This window comes from Grampus griseus (assembly GCF_964374135.1).
Source record: "Grampus griseus genome assembly, chromosome: 6".
In the NCBI taxonomy this organism is placed as follows: Eukaryota; Metazoa; Chordata; class Mammalia; order Artiodactyla; family Delphinidae; genus Grampus; species Grampus griseus.
The window spans coordinates 4,924,687-4,944,638 of NC_139000.1; the positions used below are offsets into that span (position 1 = coordinate 4,924,687).

Here is a 19,952-nt window from a genome sequence, read left to right on the forward strand (position 1 = left end):
GGTCACACAGCACACAGTGGATTGCAGGACCGAGAACTACCACTTGAACCCAAATCCAAGCTCTCCATCCTTCACTGCCCACGCCTGGCTTGCTCTTCGTTCCAAGCCAAGCCCAAGTGCAGCAAAAGAAAAGGGACATCAGAAGTGGCAACAAAACACGACAAATCAAATGCTTAACCTCTGACCCACCCACTTCTCATGGGGAGTTGGGGCGCGTGGGGTGAGGAAGGGCAGGGGGCAGGCAGTGCTAACGCCCACCCACTGGGACGATGCACCTTAACCTCGGGTTTCACCCCCTCCTCGCCCTCACATTGCAGTAGGGCACTTCAGCCCAGTCACTCCTATCTTCCACGTAAAAGGAAAACTCTTCCATCTCTAAGTCTCCAGTCAAATGAGAGAGTCAAGGGACACACAACCTGACAAAGCATGTTCAGTTTCAGTGGGTTTTGTTTTTTTTTTACTTTTTTTTTTTTATTTAAATACGGAGAATTCTTTCGTATGGAAAGAGCTAGTACAATCACATATTTGAAAGGAGAAACCGTAGGTACTGAACCGGAGGGAAGGGTGAGGGGTGAGTGTGCCACCATGGCCTGCTGGATCCACGGTTCCATTTCCCATCCAAGGTAGAAGCTCCCCCAAACAACGTAGCAACAAGCTGCACGTTACACCTTTAGCCATCGTCTGCCCTTTCAAATATCTGGTCTACGTGAAAAGACACAGAGGAAAGGCCAAAATAAGAACAAAAGGAAACAAAACACAACAAAAAAAACCCGAACCCTTATTACTATGCAAGGCATGAGGTCAAAAGCTTGGGAGTACAGGAACCCCTTTACACAATGGAAGAAAGTCATCCACAGAGAGCCTTAACAGAAAGTTCCACCCCGAGGCTTTGTAGCACGCTGAAGACGGGGCCCCGGGGACACTGTACCATCTTGGAGACCACCTAACTGGGATGGAGAAATGGTGAACAGCAGGTTGTAATATCACTAGTCAAATATGCGCTGGTGGTCCCGGTGGAGGGCACGGCTGGGGGACAGAGTGTCTGACCCCAACACTGAGCCATTCCTGTCCGGGTGATCTGCTCGTCTTAGGTCCAGTTCACTTTTCAAACAGGAAGAGCCGGCTTTCTGGAAGTCTGCATTTCCCAGTCATCACAGAACAGTACAAACAAGTACCCTAGTGTCCTTGGTTGCCGAAGGCCATTTCCAACAGACCTTCTAACCCAGGCTAGCTCTGCAGGAGAAATGGGACAAATGCAGATTTGAGAGGCAACATGCAGCTACTTGGTGGAGGGGAACCACACAGCAGGGAGGGGGCTTCAGCAGTTGGCCACACACTGCCTCGGCAGGCCAGTTCTGGGCGTGGCCGTGCCCTCGTGTGCACCCTTGGCCTCCTCGGCCCCTGACCATCAGTCACCAACCTCATCAACCATCCAGAAAGCAGGTCCAGAAGACAGGAGGGCGAGGGCAGAGCCGGAGAGAACTGATGCCCGTTATTTAATGACAAGATGCCCCAATATCCCCTGGCAGTGGCTGGAATGACCGTGGCTTTGGAACTGGACCAACCAGATTTTCTGAATGTGCAATAGTCGTACTTTAGTTTTCCCCCTGAAGGAACCCAGAGCCAAAAGCGTATGAATCCCATGTTTGAAAACCATAATGATGATGATTAAAACGGGGAAGCAAAGAGAACCAGACCAAATACACATGCCAAAGAAGTCTTCAGTGGGTGGACAAGGACACATGGACCCATGCTCTTGGCTTTTACCCCGCTAACTGATGTTGGACATACTGCAGGACACTGGCTTGCTGAACAACGGGCTGCACCATCAGCGGGCCAGGGCAAAGCGGCCAGCATGGGAAGGGAGGGTAATTTTAGCAGGCAGAGGCTCAGCGAGAAGACCCTGACACCCCAGCCCCCACCCCCAGAAAAGGTTAAGCGCTAGTCTCCACCTGTTCCCGCCAAAGGCCCAAGGCATTCTGCCAGAGGCCTTGGCATGGACACGCACTCTGAGGATGGGGATTTGAAGGCAAAATATGACCCTAAGTCCTATTACCTTGAGCTTGGCTCTAAAAGCACATGAAAAGAGGAGAGAGATTGCACCTTAAGACATCTCTGCACTAAAAACTGCATTTCATCAGACCAAGGAAGGGACGGGGTGTTGGTTGGGCCCAAGGCCTGCCCTCTGCCTCCAGAGTTCAATGCAAAATCTGTAGCTCAGCGGGGAAGAGACTGCAGCTTGGGCACACGAAGGTGGTAAACGCACTGGACTTCACATGCAATTTCCTGGCCTTTCCTGCACAGAATAATTCAGACATTATATATAAATAGAGCAGTGAAACATTTACTTTTTTTCACCTAGACCTACAACATCAATACATATAAATAAATTCTAGTGTTTTCTGTTTTTATTGGGGGGTGGGGGTGGGGAAATACAGGGGTAGAGAAAAGGGCTGGAGAACAGGTGACCCTTTCGTTTTTTTTTTCTCAAACAGGAAGTACCGTCACTCCGATGGCAGGTTCACCTGAAGCACACAGCTTGAGAGTTTGTAACAGCATCCAGGGCTGTCCTGTTCAATTTCAAAATGAGAAAGCCTTTTTTCCTTTTGACAAACAATGTGCACTGGAATTAGGTGTGAGGGGTCTGGCCGTGTTTCTAAGAGTGAGTGAGTGTGTGGCCTCTGCAGGGGCGACTGGAGCGGAGAGGAGCTCAGTCAGGGCGGCTGGGTGCGGGGACGGCAGCTAGGCACTCGCGGGGGAAGGGAGACAAGAGCAGGTGAGCCAGTGGGCAGCCCTTCAAGAAGGGCCTTCCGAGTAAAGAGTCAGGGGATGAAGGAGGAAAAAAAAAAAAGCTAGTGAGAAGTAAGGCCTGAGGGTGGAGGCAAGGAGGGAGTGCTGAACACTATCGAACAAGCAGTGAAGCATCCTTCAGGAAAACCGGCCTCCCCGGATGACGCCGGAGGAGCCCTGCACCCTCTGCCAGGAGGCTGTTGCTCCCCCACTTCCTTCAAGCACTGAAGAGCAACAAGTGACTTCGGCGGTTCCTAAGGCGCTTCTTTCCCCGTGTTCCACACTGGACAGAGCTTAGAGCCACTGCCCGAGTGACTGTCACACACCTGTGGCGACACTGCGGGTGGACTCTGTGGGGCACGCCCCCGATCGCCTACTGCCCATTCTCCGAGGCAGGTCTTCCCTGGACCCGCCAGCAACGGCAGGTAGATGGCGCGTTAGTTACTCCCAAGAGCGTGAGCAAAACTTCAAATTTCCCCTCGCCTTTCCTTGGAACGACAGAATTTGGGATGATTTCCTTCTAATTCTTATCTTAAAAACAAAAGCCTAGCATAAAATGCCTCACAGACTCTGACAAAGGCAGCTCTGCAGACTTACGAGGCTACCCAGGCTGTTCTGGGAGTCACCGTCAGCCCTGCAACCCATCCTCCCCCTGGACACTGCTCTGTCCTTGAAGAGACCCACTGCCCAGCTCAGGCCTCTCTGTCCCCACAGCCTGGGTCTGCTGCTGGGAGCGGAGAAAAGGAAGCCCTCCCAGCAGCCTCCCAGAGCTCACGCCTCTGTCGCAGACCCAACCAAACCCCCGTCCATGTGCTCACGGCCACGCGGATGAAGTGCACGGTCTCTAGTGACAACTGTCCACGCGTCCGTCACCACAGAGGAAGTGCGTGGCTTCCAGTGACGAGCTGTGAGAGAGGTGGAGGGACAGGAGGACCCAGAGACACGGAGGCAGCTCAGGAAGGACAGCTCAGGAAGGACGAGGGAAGCTCAGAGGGGAGGGAGCGCGTGGGAAAACATCAGGCCCCGCGGGCGCTGGAGTCCCAGAAGCAGACACTGACGGGGGCTGGCGCTGTCAGTTCGCACCGTCCAGGCCAGACTGGAAAATGCCAGGGCCTTCTATCTCCATGATTCACCTCAGGTGCCCAGCGGTCAGTGTCCCCACCAGTTTTGAAGAGTTCAAGACAGAAATTCTGTGTAATTCTTATGCTAAAAACAGCGTCAACTTCACCGGGCCGGGCCGCCCATGAAGTCGCTGTGGTCACCAGGCCAGCGGCTTCCCGACTAAAACGCCATCCCCCCTCCCCTCCCTCCCACCACCGCTTCCCAAGCTCAGGAGCGGTGTCTTAAGTCACCACTTCTTTTTGCAAGTAACCTCAAAGGTTAACCAACCGAGACACAGAGAGCAGGAGAGGAGAGGGCACGTTCCTACGCGTCACCTCTTAAGGTATCACAGCAGTGATGTATCAAATGAAACAGGAGAGAGGTTAAAAGGAAACTACCGCAACAGAAGAGGGGTCAGGGAGAGGACGGCAAAGAACATATAAAAGTCCAGCTCTTACAGACGAAGCTTGTGTTTCTCTTTTCCTTTCTCTTTTGTAAAAACCTTTAGCTGCTTTTTAGAACAAAAAGCTTCAACTAAAACGGCCCTGCTGCCAGACCACTGTGCCCGGGGACGGAAAGCGGGGAGGGAAGGAAGCTCGGTGGAGGGCGCCTTGGCCGCCAGAAGCAGGATGAGGAGGGGAGGGCGGGGTTAATCTGCACGGCACGACGGCTCGGTCACTCCACGGTCGTGGCGCAAAGGAGGCGGGAATGGAGTCATTTGCTTTTTTGTTTTTTTCGTGTTAAAGCCAAGCAGGTCAATGCCACAGATCCACGGGTGCAAGCTGGTTGGACAACGGAGCTTTCAGGAGTGGAGGAGAGCAGGGAGATCTCGCAGTCCGGGCCAGGTCGGTGGACGGTGGATCCACCTGGGAGACTCCCCAGCGTCCGGTGGCAGCGAGGTCGAGGGGCGGCAGTCCTTCCGGGCAGGCCAGGCCCAGCATCTTCAGGCCTTGCTCTCCTCCACCTTCACCGCCCGGGGCTTGATCGCTCCAGTTCGCTTCAGCTGGGAAGCGGCTGAGGGGGCCTCCTGCAGCTTCACGGCTCCCAGGCTGGGCTTTTCATCCACTCGTTGTTTTGCCTTTGGACAGACGGATGAGGACAAAGAAAGTTACCCTTACGCAGACACACCTGCCAGGATCCGCGGTCCCACCACCCGCTTCCTGCTCCTGAGTCAGAGGAAAGCCACCCTAAGAAGCCCATCCTTCGGTCGAAGGACCAAACTCAGAAGTGACTGGCCTGGGAAGGACGCTGGCATGAGGCTGCTCTGGTCCCTCCCACGGGCGCTGAGCGCAGTGATTCGGAGCCGTGGGAGGACCCCGGGTCCTCCGGGAAGCATTCTGCACTGCCCAGGGGCCTCTGCAGGCGGCACACCCAAGGCCGCCTGGAGGGACCTTTTTCAAATCAGTGCACCCCACGCCCCTCAGAGCTCCCGACTGTGCTGAGGGGGCGCAGGGCCTCTCGCCCAACTTGGTCTCCCAGATCTTCCACCCTCCCCGACTCCCACGGTGTGGAAACCTTTCCCCAAGCCCCTAGTTTGACCTCCAGAGCCGCGGTCAGGGTCCCGTCACTCTGCAGCTCTGCACAGTGAGGTGTGTCGCAGAGTGAGCAGCCTGACTTCGGCCCCTCATACAGTGGGGGGAGCTCTGAAGAAGGCTCTAGAAGCTCAGTCCAAGCAACTCAAAGAGCGACCCTCGGGGAACCACGTTAGGAGATGTGAAATGAACAATCTTGCTTCCAGCTCCACCATCCAGGAGCGCTGTTTTACTAACACCCCCGCCTGACGAGCCTGAGCTCTGGAGCCTGGTCACATTTGAAAGGAGTGAAGAGAACCACGCTGAAGGCCAAGACGCCGAGAGACCCGTCTCGTTATAAAACGGGGAAACGTCATTCCGTCTGGATCCCACCCGGCCAAGACGAGGACGAGACACAGCACTTACGAGGCCAGCACGCGCAGGCACAGACGCCAGGCACACACGCGCACGCACACCCCCGGCTTCTAGAGCTGACCCACGGGCCTAAGCGGGTCCCAGCGCCTTCACAGCCCAATGGCTGCGGAGGGAGAGTCCACCTTCCGGCACCACCTCCTCAGGGGAACCCGCACCCTCCCTTCTCTGCGGACAAGGAAGGACCCAGACGCCCGCCAAGAGGAGAAGTGCCTTCTCCGGGGGGGCTCGGGCTCCCCGGCTCCCACGCCACGCTCTAAGCGCCAGGGCTCGTCTCTCTAAGAGGAGCACGCAAACGGCTGGACAGTCCCTCCTCTTTTGGCACTTGGAGACGGGCCTAAGCGTCCGGGGCTGGAGGGTCTGGAAAGCCATCTTCTACCTGTTGAACGTAGTGTCCCTGCACAGAGCCCATGTTAACTGCTGATCCAGAGGGCTTCCCACTGGGGCTAGCAGAGCTAGGCCTGAAAAAACCAAAGGAGGGGATGAGAACACACGCGTCACCACAGAAACGGAGTCAAGCCTCCAACAGAGGAAACAGACCCAGACAGCCAGAGCGCAGGGGGCGAGGGGGTCGCCACTGGGCCCTGGCACCTCCAACCCAGCTCATGGGGACACACCTGAGGGGCAGAGGCCAGGTCCCCACCACGGGCAGACACTGACCGGTCAAGACGACAGACGGACACCAACCGTCTCTCAGGTTTGGAGGGTCTAGACCGACATGACGCTCCAGACAAAAGGTCTATTAGCCTGACACGAGGGAATCCCCTGGCGGCCCAGTGGGTACGACTTGGTGCTTTTACTGCCGTGGACCCAGGTTCCATCTCTGGTGGGAAACTAAGATCCCACAAGCCGTGTGGCACAGCAAAAAAAAAAAAAATTAGAAAAGAAACAAAAATGAACTTAAACTCCAACAGGAGTTTAGACTTCAAAAAGAAAAGGGAATTTCCTAGTGGTCCAGAGGTTAGGTCTTGGCACTTCCACTGCGGGGGCCTAGGTTCGATCCCTGGTCGGGGAGCTAAGAACCTGCGAGCCGCACAGCGCAGCCAAAAAAAAAACCCGAACGAACAAACGAACAAACCTGATGCGTGAGTTATGCTGAGTATCTGTCCAGTCTTCTCTTGTGGGGTGGAGGGTAGGGGTGGTAAAGAGAGATACCAAAATAACAAAAATGGAGAGCACCTTTCTAAATGTGTCCCACCGACCAGACAACTAGCTCCCAGGATGTTAATCAGGCGCTACACGGAAAAAAGATCCTGGGGTCAAAATCGTTAGGTAGTTATTACGTGTGCGAAGTTCCACAGGACTTTCCCCCGGGGGCCACGGGCCGCTCAGGCCCTGTGCCGAGGTGCACCCCGACTCCCCAGCAAGCCCTCTCGGGCATGCACGCCCCCCGAGTAGCTGACCAGGGGACGCCTCTCTGACAGGGCATGCCTCAGAAGCCCTGTTTCCAGAAAAGTCAGGCAACACTGCACTGTAAAAATATACCAATTTCCCCAACCCCACTAAGACACCAGCAATACAAAGGCTACTAAGTAAGGCTTATGTTTTGTAAAGATTCTCCACAGAATAAAACTGCTGCTGCCATTCCTACAGTGAACGGACACAGGCGACTCTTGTTATGTGAGCGTCCCTTTCCGGATTTGCCTCTGAGGAAGGCTCTGCAGCCAGAGGAGGCTAAAACCTGCCTGGGGCAGCAGGGGATCGACAGCCTCTCTCTATGCTTGAAGCTTCCTTTTTCCTTCCAAATCACACCCATGGTTTGGCGCTGCTGTCCATGTATATTTTTCTTACAGGTCTGTTATTTTGGCCTATGTGAAAAATATGGTTGGAAAGCAAAACAAAAGTAAGTCAAGCCAAGAGAGTGGGAATAAGAACAGGAAAGTAACCACACGGGGGGAAATTCACAAAAAGCCCTCTCTCGGGAAATGCAGCTGGAGCACGGACTGACATGACCACGGGGCAGGACTCGGCCTCAACACTCTGAGCGCGACGGGGCAGGGCGGGCGGCCGTGCAGGCAACCTTGCCCTCAGCCACGCCGGCAGCCTCGTGCAGGGCACTGCGGGTCACGCACACCTGTTTTACTCATGTGCAGACAGGAGGAATCTCCAGGAATCTCCCACATGTAACAAGAGTCGACTGTGCCAACCCTCGGGCCAAGCGCCGTGTGCTGCCTCCCCAGCCGCACACTTCTCCGCGGGTGAGAGAGCCATCAGAAGCAGACGCTCCCTGACTTTCTAACACGCTAAGCCCTGCTGACCCTTGAGCATCACGGGTTTGAACTGCATGGGTCCACTTACACGTGGATTGTTTTCAGTAAGCACGTACTACACGATCTGCAGTTGGTCGAGTCCTCGGATGTGGAACTGTGGACACGAAGGGCTAAACGTAAAGTTATACTTGAATTTTCAACTGCATGGAGGGTCAGCGCCCCTAACCCCTGCGTTGTTCAAGGGTCAACTGTAACTCAACATCGTGACTGATAAAAAGCCCCCCTCTGAATCCAGCCAAGGGACCCGGGACAGTTACTGGAGGCAGAGACAGATCCCGAGAAGGCAAAGAAGGTACAGCTCTCGCCATACGAGCCCAGCAGCAGCAAGCCCTGGTGGGGTCACAAGGCCATTCAAGGGACATGTGGCCCCAGGAGAGGAACCCCCGCCCCCCACTTCCAGGGTATCTGCCCTCTCTGCCAGTGAATCTTTAAAAAAACATCTGGTGAGAAAGCTGTTAGTAGCCAGGGTCTGTCCTGACGCTATTATAACATGAGCCTTTCCTTTCCCTGCCTTTCCAGAAAGTTCTCCCATACCAGAACATTTTATGATGATGATTAAATGCAAAGCCATGCCCCAGAGTTCCTGAGTCTCCTGTGTCCCAGCACTGGAACTTCACGGTGACACACAGGCTGACAAGGGCGACCCAGCCTCAGTGCCCTCGCGCTGCTCTCCCTGGGCCCGCGATTCCACAGCGAGGGCTCAGCTGTGAGCATCCGACCCCCAGGGCGTCTCTTTACCTGTAGGTCTGCGGTGATGGCATGGAGCCTCCTGAAGAAACATTCTGTTTACTGTCGGCAAAGTGGAAGCCCTTCATCTCCATCTGAGAGGACTAAAGACACCGGGAAGAGGTGGGCTGTCACTGGAACGCCCTGGGGACAGCTGCCCCCGCCACCAACCACCCTGGGCAGAGCCAGTGGGGGCCACGAGGGCTTCAGGACAGAGAGGCATCTCGTCAAGGAGCGTGCACGCCTGGCCTTCCAGTGCAGGCTGGAGGCAGGAGCGACCACGTGTGTTTGTTCCCTTGGCACGGGTTGGGAGGGCAGACTGTGCGCCACCCCTGAGCACTGGCCGCAGTGAACGGGCCCTCTCTGCCCCGGAGGCCACCCTCTGCAGCACCCCGGGAGCTGGCAAGGACTTCGGCCCCCCAGACCTCAGCCGCAGGCACCTTCCTCCCTGCCCTGCTCACGCAGGCCTGTTCACGTTGTTAGTAACACGTGACCAGGGCTTCCTGCCACGGGACTGAGAGGACTGGGCAACGAGTGGGCCACCGGTGGTCTGGCGAGGCCCGGAGCCTGCGTCCCAGACCGCCGGCACTCGCCCCCGCAACAGTGGTTCCTGACTGGCCAGAAAGGGTCTCCGAGACGGGAGCCCCACCGGGAGCCCCACCCCACCCCAGGGCCACAGCAAGACGGAGTCATCCTCACCTCTCTGCTGGTGTTAAGGACCGAAGGTTGGGAGCCAGGTGGGAGCATTCTCCGGGGGGCCCCGACAGAGAGGCTCTGCCCCTGTGACAGCTGGATGGACTGCGGCAGGAGCAGGGGCTGCTGCCCAGAGCCGTACCGAGGCAGGGGCAGCTGGGAGCCAGGCAGCGGCATCGTCAGCTGCTGGACAACAGGGACAGTCAGGGGGAGGACGCCACAACCACCACTTACACACGCATCCAAGAGCAACCGCGCATCCCACCTCACGTTCTCATTGCAGATGAAAGGAAGCAAGGCCTTCCCACAGTAGGACAGATTCTGGATAGAACACAGCAGAGATCACCCTAGACTGCATACTCTCAGTGGTAGGGGGCAAGCCTTAGCTGGTGAGAAAAGAACTCGGACGGCTAGAAAATAAGCAGGACAGCTACGGGTGTCAAGTGCGGAAGGCGGGCGGCAAACCCCGTGTGCGTGTTGGGGGGCGGGGGGCGGGGAGAAAGGTCAGGAAGGTCTAGAAGCCTTCTCAGGAAGCAGTGCCCAAGCGAGTCCCACAAGATGGGAGCTACACAGGAGGGGTATCCTTGTGCCCTTTTTCGCAGCACAAAAAGGCAAGACTACTTCATGCTCTGCCTCCGAAGGTGACAGAAAACAACTGGGGTCTGGGGTTTAGGGTTCCTGCAGTCTTGGAGCCTTCTGAAGCCTGTTCTCCTGAAGTCCAGAACGAGGTGCGAGAAGGGAAGGAGGTGGGCCAGGATACCCTCGGGACGGGGCGGGCGGGCCGGCCAACTGTGGTCTCTCGGTCACCTTCCTCTTCATCTCCCTGCTACTGAGTCCACAGTGGAGGGTCGGAAGGACCTATTGGAATGGCATCACTGAGACGTGGGGCAGCCGGACCTCAAGGCCCGGGCCCCTCCTTGCGCACAGCTGGGTGCGGGAAGAAGGTAGGGGTGGCTCAGCGTTTCTGGAGCGCTGGCATGGGGCGCGGTGTGAGCCGATGTGAGTCTTAAAAGAGGCGCCCCGGCTGCTGTGCTGAGAACAAACTGGCAGCCGAGAGCAGCAGCTGGGCGCAGGGGTGGGGGGTGGGGGGTGGGGGGTGGGGGGTGGGGGGTGGGGTGGAGGGGAAGAGAAAGGGCCAGACTCTGAATACTTTTCAAAGGTAGGGCTGCCGGGATGTGACGTATCAGCGGGGGCGTGGCGGAAGCAGGGATCCAGGGATGCCCCATGCCAGACCTGAGCAGAGATGACGGGCAGCCCACTGGGTCTGAGTTCAGGTCCAGGAGACAGAAATTCGGGAGAACCAGGAAGCGTTGGATTTGGGTCAGGCTTAGAGCCACAGGTCTAGAAAGAGGCCCGAGGATGGCGCCCAGAAGGCACAGCGAGTTACTGCCTGGGGAGGCAACGGGGAAACAGCAAAGGAGACCGGGAAGAGGCCTCAGGGAGGTGGAAGGAAAGCCAGGAGCAGTGTCCTCGGAACCCAGAGAGCGTGGTTCGGGGGAAGGAGTGACCACTGGGTCAAATGCTACTGATGGGTCAGTAGGAGGAGGGTGAAGAACCGCCAGGTTCAGTAACGGGGAATCTGCCGGTGTCCCTAAAGAAGCGTTCTGTTTCTTAAAAAACGAGGAAAGGCTGGGCTGCCTGGGGATGTGGCGGAAGGACCCTCACAGCCGGACGGCAGCACTGCAGCACCTCTACGCGCTGATGGCGGGAAGAGGACGCTAGCTGGAGCAGCTCCCAGGCGGGTGGAGAGGATGGGCTGCCCGCTCTCACCCCAGGGCCCCTCGCAGGCTCGGAGACGTGGCGCTGGGAGCTTGCAGATGTTCTCTTTTCCTCGTTACGACTCATTTCTTTGGCGACACAGGATGCAAAATCACGGTGGGGGAGAAGGCAATGAGGAGGGTGGGAAGGTGCCCAAACGTTGGCTTTCCAGAGGGCGGCTGTATTTAACCTGAATCCAGTCTGACAGGGTCCGTTTCCCGCCAGCCTCAGGAAGCCGGGCAGAGGCGGGCCAGGGTTTAACCCAGGTGAGCACAGGGAGGGAGGGGCGGGGCGGAGCTGAGTGCAAATGACAAGGAGAGGGGGACTCCCCTGGCGGTCCAGCGGTTAGGACTCCACGCTTCCACTGCAGGGGGCACGGGTTCGATCCCTGGTTGGGGAACTAAGATCCTGCGTGCTGCGGCGCGGTCAAAAAACCAAAAAAGACTAGGAAGTTGTCTGCGGCTCTGCTGAAGGGGGTGGGGGGCAGGGATGGGGGAGGGAGAATTAAAAGGTGGCTGGACGTGGGTCACTAGATGGAGGGAGTGAGAAAAGTCAGAGGTGGTGAGCAGGTAGGACCCTTCGGCCCGAGACCACGGGAGAGGTACAGCGACTGGCAGTGACCAGTCCAGACTGGAGGCAAGCAGGCACTGGTGGTGAGGCCGTGGAACTGGGGGCAGAGACCTGGGGGTGAGGGGTCACCTACAGAGACACCAAAACCCCTGAGAACTACAACGGGAGACGTGCTGGAGACTGAGCCACGGGCCAAAGGAGGGGAGTGACCCTCAGAACCGTCTAATGCACCCACAGGTCGGGGGGAGGAGGATGTGGGAGCGGACACGGACTCAGCAACGTGGTGCCCGTGGCACACGGGGGCCAGCGGGGGTACAGTCTACGGGGTGGGCTCCAAAGCCAGGGTGTGAGGGGCAGGCAGGGAGAGTGGCCTCGAAGCACGCGTGTGCACGCAGAGGAGACACGCAGCCACCCCCACGGCCACAGCAGGAGGGCGGAGAGGCTGCAGGAGAAGCGGCGCCCTCGCTCTCGGGGAAAGCCCAGTCTCGGGACTGCTCACAGGAGGCGGAGCAGCTGGCCCTGGTCTGGCAGCCCAAGGACTGGTGGCAGTGGCTACAAGCAGCATGTAAGTCAGTGGGCATCACGAGGCAGATACAAGGGGAAACGATCGTGAAGAAAAGAGACCTAGGGCTTCCCTGGTGGCGCAGTGCTTAAGAATCCGCCTGCCAATGCAGGGGACACAGGTTTGAGCCCTGGTCTGGGAGGAGCCCACATGCCGCGGAGCAACTAAGCCCGTGTGCCACGGCTACTGAGCCTGTGCTCTAGAGCCCGCATGCCCCAACCACTGAAGCCCACGCACCTAGAGCCTGTGCTCCGCAGCAAGAGAAGCCACCACAATGAGAAGCCCGCACACTGCAACCAAGAGTAGCCCCTGCTCATCGCAACTAAAGAAAGACCACGCGCAGCAATTAGGACCCAACACAGCCAAAAATAAATAAATAAATAAAATTAAGAAAAAAATTAAAAAAAGAAAAGAGACCTTGTGTTCTGAGGTGGGAGTGAGTGAATTCCTGACCTGCGGGAGCTGGGAGTCCAACATCTGGGAGGCGCCGAGCCCGGCGGCCGGGCCGAGCTGGCCCTCGTAGACCAGGGCTTGGTTTCCACTCATGGGCTGGTAGGGCGAGCCGGACTGGGGCTTCACCATCTCTAAGGGCTGCATGCCTGGGAACGCCGAGTAGGGGGGCTTCAAGGCTGTGCCTCCGGAGAGGATCATGGTGCTGGGCGGTGACAGGCTGGGGTGCATATACACCTGAGATCTGCAAAAGCCAGACAGACGGTCGGGGCAGGTGCACGACTGCACCAGCTGATCTCACGTGTGGGCACGCCTCAGAATCCCCGCAGGGCTCGTCGCTCCAACACAGGCTGTCGGCTCACCCCCAGGGATTCTGACTCAGAAGGTCTGGGATGGGCCCTGAGAACTTGCACTTAAACAAGCTCCTAGACGGTGCTGCTGGTCTCGGGCCCACGGTTTGAGCATCACTGGATTGAACAGCACAGAACAGGAGACACTGAAAGAGTGGGCCAGAGGCGGCAAGGTACGGCGAGGCGGGAGAGCAGGGAGGGGGCCGGAGGACACAGAGCGCAAGGGCAAGGCCGGGCCACACCCCGCCCACACCCGCCCCCAAGCGGGGCCGCGCAGAGCAGCAGCCGGCAAAGGGAAAAGGCCCACAGGCCGGGAAGGCAGAAAGCCCTGTTGCGAGCTGCCAGCCCCCAAGTCCTGGCGTCTCACCTGAAGGGCTGTAAGGAGCTGAAGATCTCCTGAGACTGGGAGACGGGGAGCCCGCCCCTCAGCCCGAGCTGGGCTTGAGCTTGCAGAGACGTGTGAAGGGAAATCGGGATCTGCTGGGCAGCGGCAGCCTGTGGACGGCGGGCCAGGCCATCATCGCGCTGCCCTCCAGGCTGACGCTCACCCCCGCCTCCCACCCCCGCCCGCCCTTCTCCACGGGCAGCCAACACCGCCCACGATGCAAACTCATGTCCTGCCTGTGCTTCCTTCACTCTTGGGAGAAAACAGAAAACTGGCAGCAATCCCAAAGCAGGGCACATCCCTATACTGGATTCTGTACAGTGGTGGAAACACTGGCTACACGTATGAACAGAGGTGGGTTTCAGAAACGCAACGGTGGATGGAAAATGTGCGTGAAGAAGAAAAACACGTGCAGTATGATCCAGTTATGCGAAGAGCGAGGTCTTGCAAAACCAAACAACGTAATACTTAAGAATATGCTATGAACAGAGATCAGGACAGGCCAAGTCCTCCGTCCCCAAAACAGCACTTCATCCTGGTCTGTGCGGGCACACGGGTCGGTGGGGCTGCAGGACGATTAGGAAGGCCCAGCACCAGCTTCAGGAGGAAGACTTCCAAAAAGCACCCCCTCGCGGCACAGGAAGTGTGCCAATTCTGCGTAAAAACAAACACCTGCTCGCTTCTACAACTACCTCTTTCTAACGCATCCATGCCTGGGAGTCTAGGCCTTTCTTCTCTTCATCAGAAGGATACCTGATCACCAAAGAGAATTCCGTTTCAGTGAATTCCCCAGCTAGGGCACAGGAGCGCTTCGAGAAGGGAAAGCTAAGCAGAGCCTGGAGCACTCAGCTCCATCCTCCTCCTCGTCTCTCATGTACTCATCCAGTAAATACTGACTGGCTGCCATACGTGCCAGGTACTGAGCGTTAACGCGAGGGGCACAAAAAATGAGACACACCACGAACAAATAAATGAAGAAGGCAGGTAACTACACCGTGTGCTGCACCCCTTCCCCCACCCCCGCGCGGGGCCACCTGGCTCGCTGTCATCACCTGTTGGTAACTCTGCTGCTGAGGTATCGTCTGAGGAACCAACCGGGGCTGACTTGCAAACACATGGCCATCCAGGTAGAGAGGTGGCAGGTGGTTGCCTGGAAACAGAATCCGAGGGGGTGAAACAGGATCAAGTCTCACTGTTCCAGAAGGTGCTGGGAATCAGTGGGAGGAGGGAGTGTGTGCACTGCTGACCCTGTGCTCCTGCGTGGCCCAGGGCCCAGGAAGAGGGGCTGGCTGCAGCCTGCCTTTCCCACCTCACCCATTCACCCACGGCCCCGCACACAGGGGCCAGGGGGGTTCGTTATAAAGGAAGGCTGCCTGGGTCTCTCAGTCGCCTTCCTCTTCATCTCCCTGCTATTGAGTCCACAGTGGAGGGTCAGAAGGATCTATTGGAATTACATCACTGAGACTTTGGCAGCCAGGCCCTCAAAACCCCCACAGGCTCCCTTGGGGCACCAACATAGTGATAAGGATGGTGACAGAATAAAACTGGGCTCAGCTGATACAAAGCACTTCCCAGACGTGAGCTCGTCTCACTGGCGTGGCGACCCCACCCAGGGCCACCGTCACCCTGTGTGATGTCGCGGAGGAGGGGGCACAGCTCAGAGAGCTGCTCATGCGGCACGGTCTGACCCAAAGCCAAGAAGTCTCTGATCAGTCCCCTCTGCAGGAGATGGAAGAGCCTCACCAAAGTCGCACGGTCCTGCTTCCCAGCCCAGGAGGCAGGTGACCTGAGCACGTGGGAAGCTACGACCCCCAGCCTAGAACACGCCCCCCTCTACACACTCCTTAAGTCAAGGCGGGGGTGGTACTCAGGGCTGAGAATCCAGCCTTTCTCTCGAGTGAATGGAGAAGGCTCCCTGAGCTGGCGCGCGGGGGAGATACCTGGAAGAGACGCAGAAGGTGCGACCGAGGCCACGGGCATGGGGGGCATGGAGACCCCACCGAAGGAGCTGTAGGTGACCCCGCTGGAGGCTCCCCCGGAGGATGGGGGCTGCAGGCCCGAGCCAGTGCCTCCTGGAGAGCTCTGCTCCGGCAAACTGGGTGAGTTCTCCCAAGCCTTGCGCGCAGACTCCATCTTCAGAAGCAAGGAGGTGGGGGAGACGAAAATTACCGTCCGGGAGGCAGCGGACAGCACAAGTTAAGCCCGGGGAGGTGGGCGGGGCCTCCCGCTCCTGCCCCTTCACAAGCCAAGGCACCGGTGGCCCCGCCTTGCTCGGGGCTAGTGTTACCTTCAGAGTGAGGTCAGCGGTGGGGAAGGACATCTGGGAGAGGCCGATGGCCCTCTGGATGTGATGATCGCGCCGGAGGATGGGAATACTCTGTGCCAACCCAGCCTGAAGGGGAAGGAGACCACGGGACACTGACGGGCCCAGAGAAAGCGAGACGACGTGTCCAAACGCGCCTTCCATTTTGGTCGTGTGCACTCGAGACCCCTCCAAATGGCTGCCTCCACCGACTCTCTCGAAAGAAGGCCGTGGAGAGCCTCCCTCATCCCCGCACCCCGAGCCCTCCAGCAGGGCCGCCAACTGCCACTACGCAGGCACCGCTACGTGGCATGGAGATACCAGGTCCTGTCTCAGCCCCCTCCCCAAAAACTGTGAAAAAGAGGTCCTGGTAACACATGTTCGGAAACGCAACTGCTAGGCCCTCCTCCTGCAGTGCCCAGCGCCCACCAGCACGATGCGGGGATTCTGAGAAACCTCAGAGCAAAGAAGCCTGTTTAGTGCAGCATTCTCAAACATGTGCGACCACAGAACCTGGGAGGTTTTAAATCACAAAGTGCCAGATAAACCAGACCTTAGGAGTTACATTCTCCCATTTTAAGTTCACAAAACCAGAGCGTGGAACAACTTGCTCAAGGACGTGTAACTTAGCTAGAGACAGCATCAGGACTCAAACCACGTCCGCCCAACCCCAGAGCCGTGGCTGGTTCGCCCCCTCTGGTTTCGGAACACCTCACGAGGCTCTTTTTGCCCAGGGCCTGCTGGCACGGGGACGACAGAGCTGGAGGTGGAAGCACAGACTTACGTTACTGGCCAACGCGTCCTGAAGTTTGACAACTGGATTCCCCGCGGGACCAGAGGCAGAACCGGGCTGCAAGCTGAAATCAGAGTCCTGGAAAAAAAAGGGAACAAAGCCCACAGAAATCACTGTGGCTCACCTTCTGTCAGAGACCCACGTTATTGTGATCCACAGTCTCAGCAACTCAAACACCCACTGAGCAGCGTTCACCACATGACCAAGAGGGCCAGATGTTTCCCGAAGGCCCTAGAAAGGAGGCCGCCCCCTTCTCTCTGCCCGGCTCCCTGCTCGGCCTGAGAACCTGCCTGGTGTCCCAGGGAGACGGAGAACGTAGCTCACAGCACCTCTTCACCTGCAAAGCCACCCGCCACGCTCCCCTGGAGCACTGGCAGCGCCCATGTCCCCGCTCCTTCTAGGAGCCCACCCTAAGCTCCCCCCTTCCTCTCCAAGCACCAAAGGTGCGGGGCGGCAGTGGGGGCACAGGTAGAAGAAAACAAATCAAAGCCTCACCTTTGGACTGACTCCAAATTCAATGGGGGGCACTGGCAGCACAGAGTCCACGTGAATCTCCACCCCATTGACAGGGGGGACCACAGCCCCTTGCAGCCGCTCAGCCCCCTCGGAGCCCTTTCTGTTTTTCAGAGACCGCTCATTGCCGATGGGGCCTGGTCTGTGCTCCTTGCTCTGTCCTGAGCCTTGTTCGGAATCCTTGATGGAAAAGCAGAGAAGCTGAGACGCACAGCCTGGAAATGACCCTGATCTCCAGCTTCCAAGGGACCAGGAGTCGGGGAAGAAGACAAAAGATACCAGCCCTTCCGCCCAGCCCGGCCCCTGAGAGCCAGACTCCCAGGTTACCTTCGGCTCCGACTGCTTCTGAGTCTGCTCCTTGTGGCCATCGGCCTTGGGCTCCAGGCCAGGCCCGCTCGCCTCCTCGGGTTTCAGAGTGCCGTACGGGGAGCTGCGCTGCGAGGAGGTCGCTGAGGACTCCCGAGACTCGGCGCTCAGGTCAACGCCACTGTCTCCCTGGCTGCTCTTAAAGCCCTGCTGTGCAGGACACAGGAGGGTCAGAGCCCAGGCCGCTCGACACGTCTCCCGGCCCGAGCCCACAATCACAGGTACGCGTGGGCCCTGGACGGAGACCACAAACCCACTGCGCGTGTGACCGCCGCCAGATGCCGAGGAGAGGCCCTCACGCCGCCTACCCAGGGTGGGTGCTGCTCCCTGGCCATCTCCGCTCCTCCTCCCTCCCACACAGGCCCCTCCCGCAGATCCGAAAGCAAGACTGCAGACCAGTGACGAGCCAGGCTCACTGCCCGGCCAGGGAGAGCACGGGCGGGCCTCTGGGACGGCGGCGGACGTGAGCACACGCCCGGCGCCCGGCGGCCACTCACCTCGGCAGAGCCGGGCTCGGTGCCGGCAAAGGCAGTGGCGGCTTTGGCCCAGGAGTCGCCGGTCGAGGCCTGAATGGGGAGGGCTGCTAGGGAGGAAGAGACAGAGAGTCAGGACGTCGAAGAGGAACAACCAAGCCAGAAATACAAGCACAGGCGCCGCTCACACAAACCCAAGTCTCTGAGCCGCCCCCGCTCCCACCGCAATCGACCCATTAGCGAAAGAGGAGCTGGTCTGATACCTTCACCCGGCTTCCCAACATCCTCAGGCGGATCTCGGTAAACGTGCTTCCTGTGATTTCACTGACAATGTGCCCTACCAAACACACCAGCAACTTTTCACTCACACCAGTTAGAACGCTCTATCGCTACCTCTGCTGCAGTGAAGCTTTCTGCCATAAACCACTTATTTCTACACGTTGGCGCCTCTACAAGTCTCTGAAAAATTGAAGCTGATGTTACTCAACTTCTGTTAGCTCACAGACCACCCTGAGAACCCAACAAAAGCCATGGACCCTGTGTGTGCATATGAAATCTCACATGCTCTTCTTAAGATCCAGGGGCCCTCTGAAGTCACCCACAGACCCCTGGTCCGAGCAACCAATGAGATGCTGCGGAATCCTGGAGGGAGAGCGTGACTCCGGAGTTAGCCCACTCTGCTTGAGCAACACGGCGGGTAAGTACTTTTGGACATTTATACCATGACACGCACCACTCTCACAACCAAACTGACCGATCAAGATTTTATTAAAAATTATCGTACTTTCAGTCAGAGTTGCCTATTTCCCTGTTATTTTGCACTGTGCTGGAAGCAAGCTTTTAACCAGGAACGTGAAGACAGGCCATGAGGTAAAACTGAAAGAACCAGGCCCAGAACCTAGGCTCCTGGGTGTTCGTCACATGGCTCTGAGGTTGTCACTTCACTCTGGAAGCCTCGGCTGCTTGGAATAAAAGAGCTGGAAATGGATGATTTCTCCGAGCTCCCCCTGTATACCCTGCAGGGCCCTGCCGAAAGCAGGCGTTCAAGAAGGATCTGCTCAATTTAAATGGTTTTGTATTTTAAAATGGAAAATTACCAGAAAAATAGCACTGGGTAAGAAATTTTTTCAGGGAAACAAATTTTCTAAAAGATAAAGGCCACCTTAGTCTGGTTTCAAACCTAAGACAGCATTTGGGGAGGAGCTGACAGAAACTTCCTTCTGCTGAGCAAAGAGCACACAGCACAGACAGGAAAGCTTCTGGACTCCTGTTCTGAGCAGTCGTCTGCTGCTCTTCCTCAAGGGAAGAAGGAAGGATAATTGGTGTGGGCAGAGTCAAGCCACCTCCCCGAGTGACCTCAGCTGGGCGGGGGTGGGGGCCATCCTTTCCCATCACTGGATATGGAATGCTCTCCTCTCCACCAAATCTCAGGCAGGGAAAATCTGACATCTGTTCAAAGGCTGCAGCAGCACGTGGTGCTAAGATGGCATCCAACACCCTGACTCAGCAGAGGAAGCCAGGAAACAGGTAATGCTCCGTCTGCGTTCACGGCCCCAAAGCAGGATGCTCCCTAATAAGAGGCCCCGAGCCTGTGAGGCGGCCGTGGGCCGAGCGGCTGGGCCCAGACCCCGAGCTATCTTACCCTGGCCGCTGCTCTCCCAGATCTCGGTACCCAGGCTACTGCCAGGCACAGCTCCATCACCTTGCTCCAGGCACAGGTGGTTCTGCTTTTTCGCAAACCGAGGAGGAATACGAGAGGAAAGATTTCGGCCTTTGACAGGTACCTAAGGAGAAGAAAAGTGATGCGGTCCAGCCTCGACCTCTGGCGTGAAGGATAACAAGCTCTCCCCAGGAAGACTATCCCAGGCACCAGAACCACACCCCCGGAAACTGCTCCAGTGACGCTA

General features: G+C 57.5%; 1 protein-coding gene across 15 annotated transcripts in view; it reads right to left on the bottom strand.

The window, feature by feature from the left end:
• Nucleotides 1-445: 445 nt before the first annotated feature.
• The window catches only part of PRRC2B (proline rich coiled-coil 2B), a 139,861-nt gene continuing 120,354 nt past the window's right edge, over nucleotides 446-19,952 (bottom strand). For 5 of the 15 annotated variants that reach the window (XM_082657064.1, XM_082657065.1, XM_082657071.1 and 2 more), the window contains 14 exons: nucleotides 19,688-19,829; nucleotides 18,070-18,155; nucleotides 17,534-17,722; nucleotides 17,189-17,386; nucleotides 16,685-16,771; nucleotides 15,886-15,990; nucleotides 15,539-15,731; nucleotides 14,651-14,748; nucleotides 13,581-13,708; nucleotides 12,867-13,107; nucleotides 9,530-9,709; nucleotides 8,843-8,934; nucleotides 6,214-6,295; nucleotides 446-4,969 (listed from right to left, as the gene is read on the bottom strand). In XM_082657064.1, coding sequence (XP_082513190.1) covers nucleotides 4,835-4,969; nucleotides 6,214-6,295; nucleotides 8,843-8,934; nucleotides 9,530-9,709; nucleotides 12,867-13,107; nucleotides 13,581-13,708; nucleotides 14,651-14,748; nucleotides 15,539-15,731; nucleotides 15,886-15,990; nucleotides 16,685-16,771; nucleotides 17,189-17,386; nucleotides 17,534-17,722; nucleotides 18,070-18,155; nucleotides 19,688-19,829 — 1,956 coding nt within the window. In that variant the 3' untranslated portion in view covers nucleotides 446-4,834. The remainder of the gene's footprint in view (nucleotides 4,970-6,213; nucleotides 6,296-8,842; nucleotides 8,935-9,529; nucleotides 9,710-12,866; nucleotides 13,108-13,580; nucleotides 13,709-14,650; nucleotides 14,749-15,538; nucleotides 15,732-15,885; nucleotides 15,991-16,684; nucleotides 16,772-17,188; nucleotides 17,387-17,533; nucleotides 17,723-18,069; nucleotides 18,156-19,687; nucleotides 19,830-19,952) is intronic. The other 10 variants (XM_082657058.1, XM_082657070.1, XM_082657069.1 and 7 more) reach the window with 10 other exon arrangements.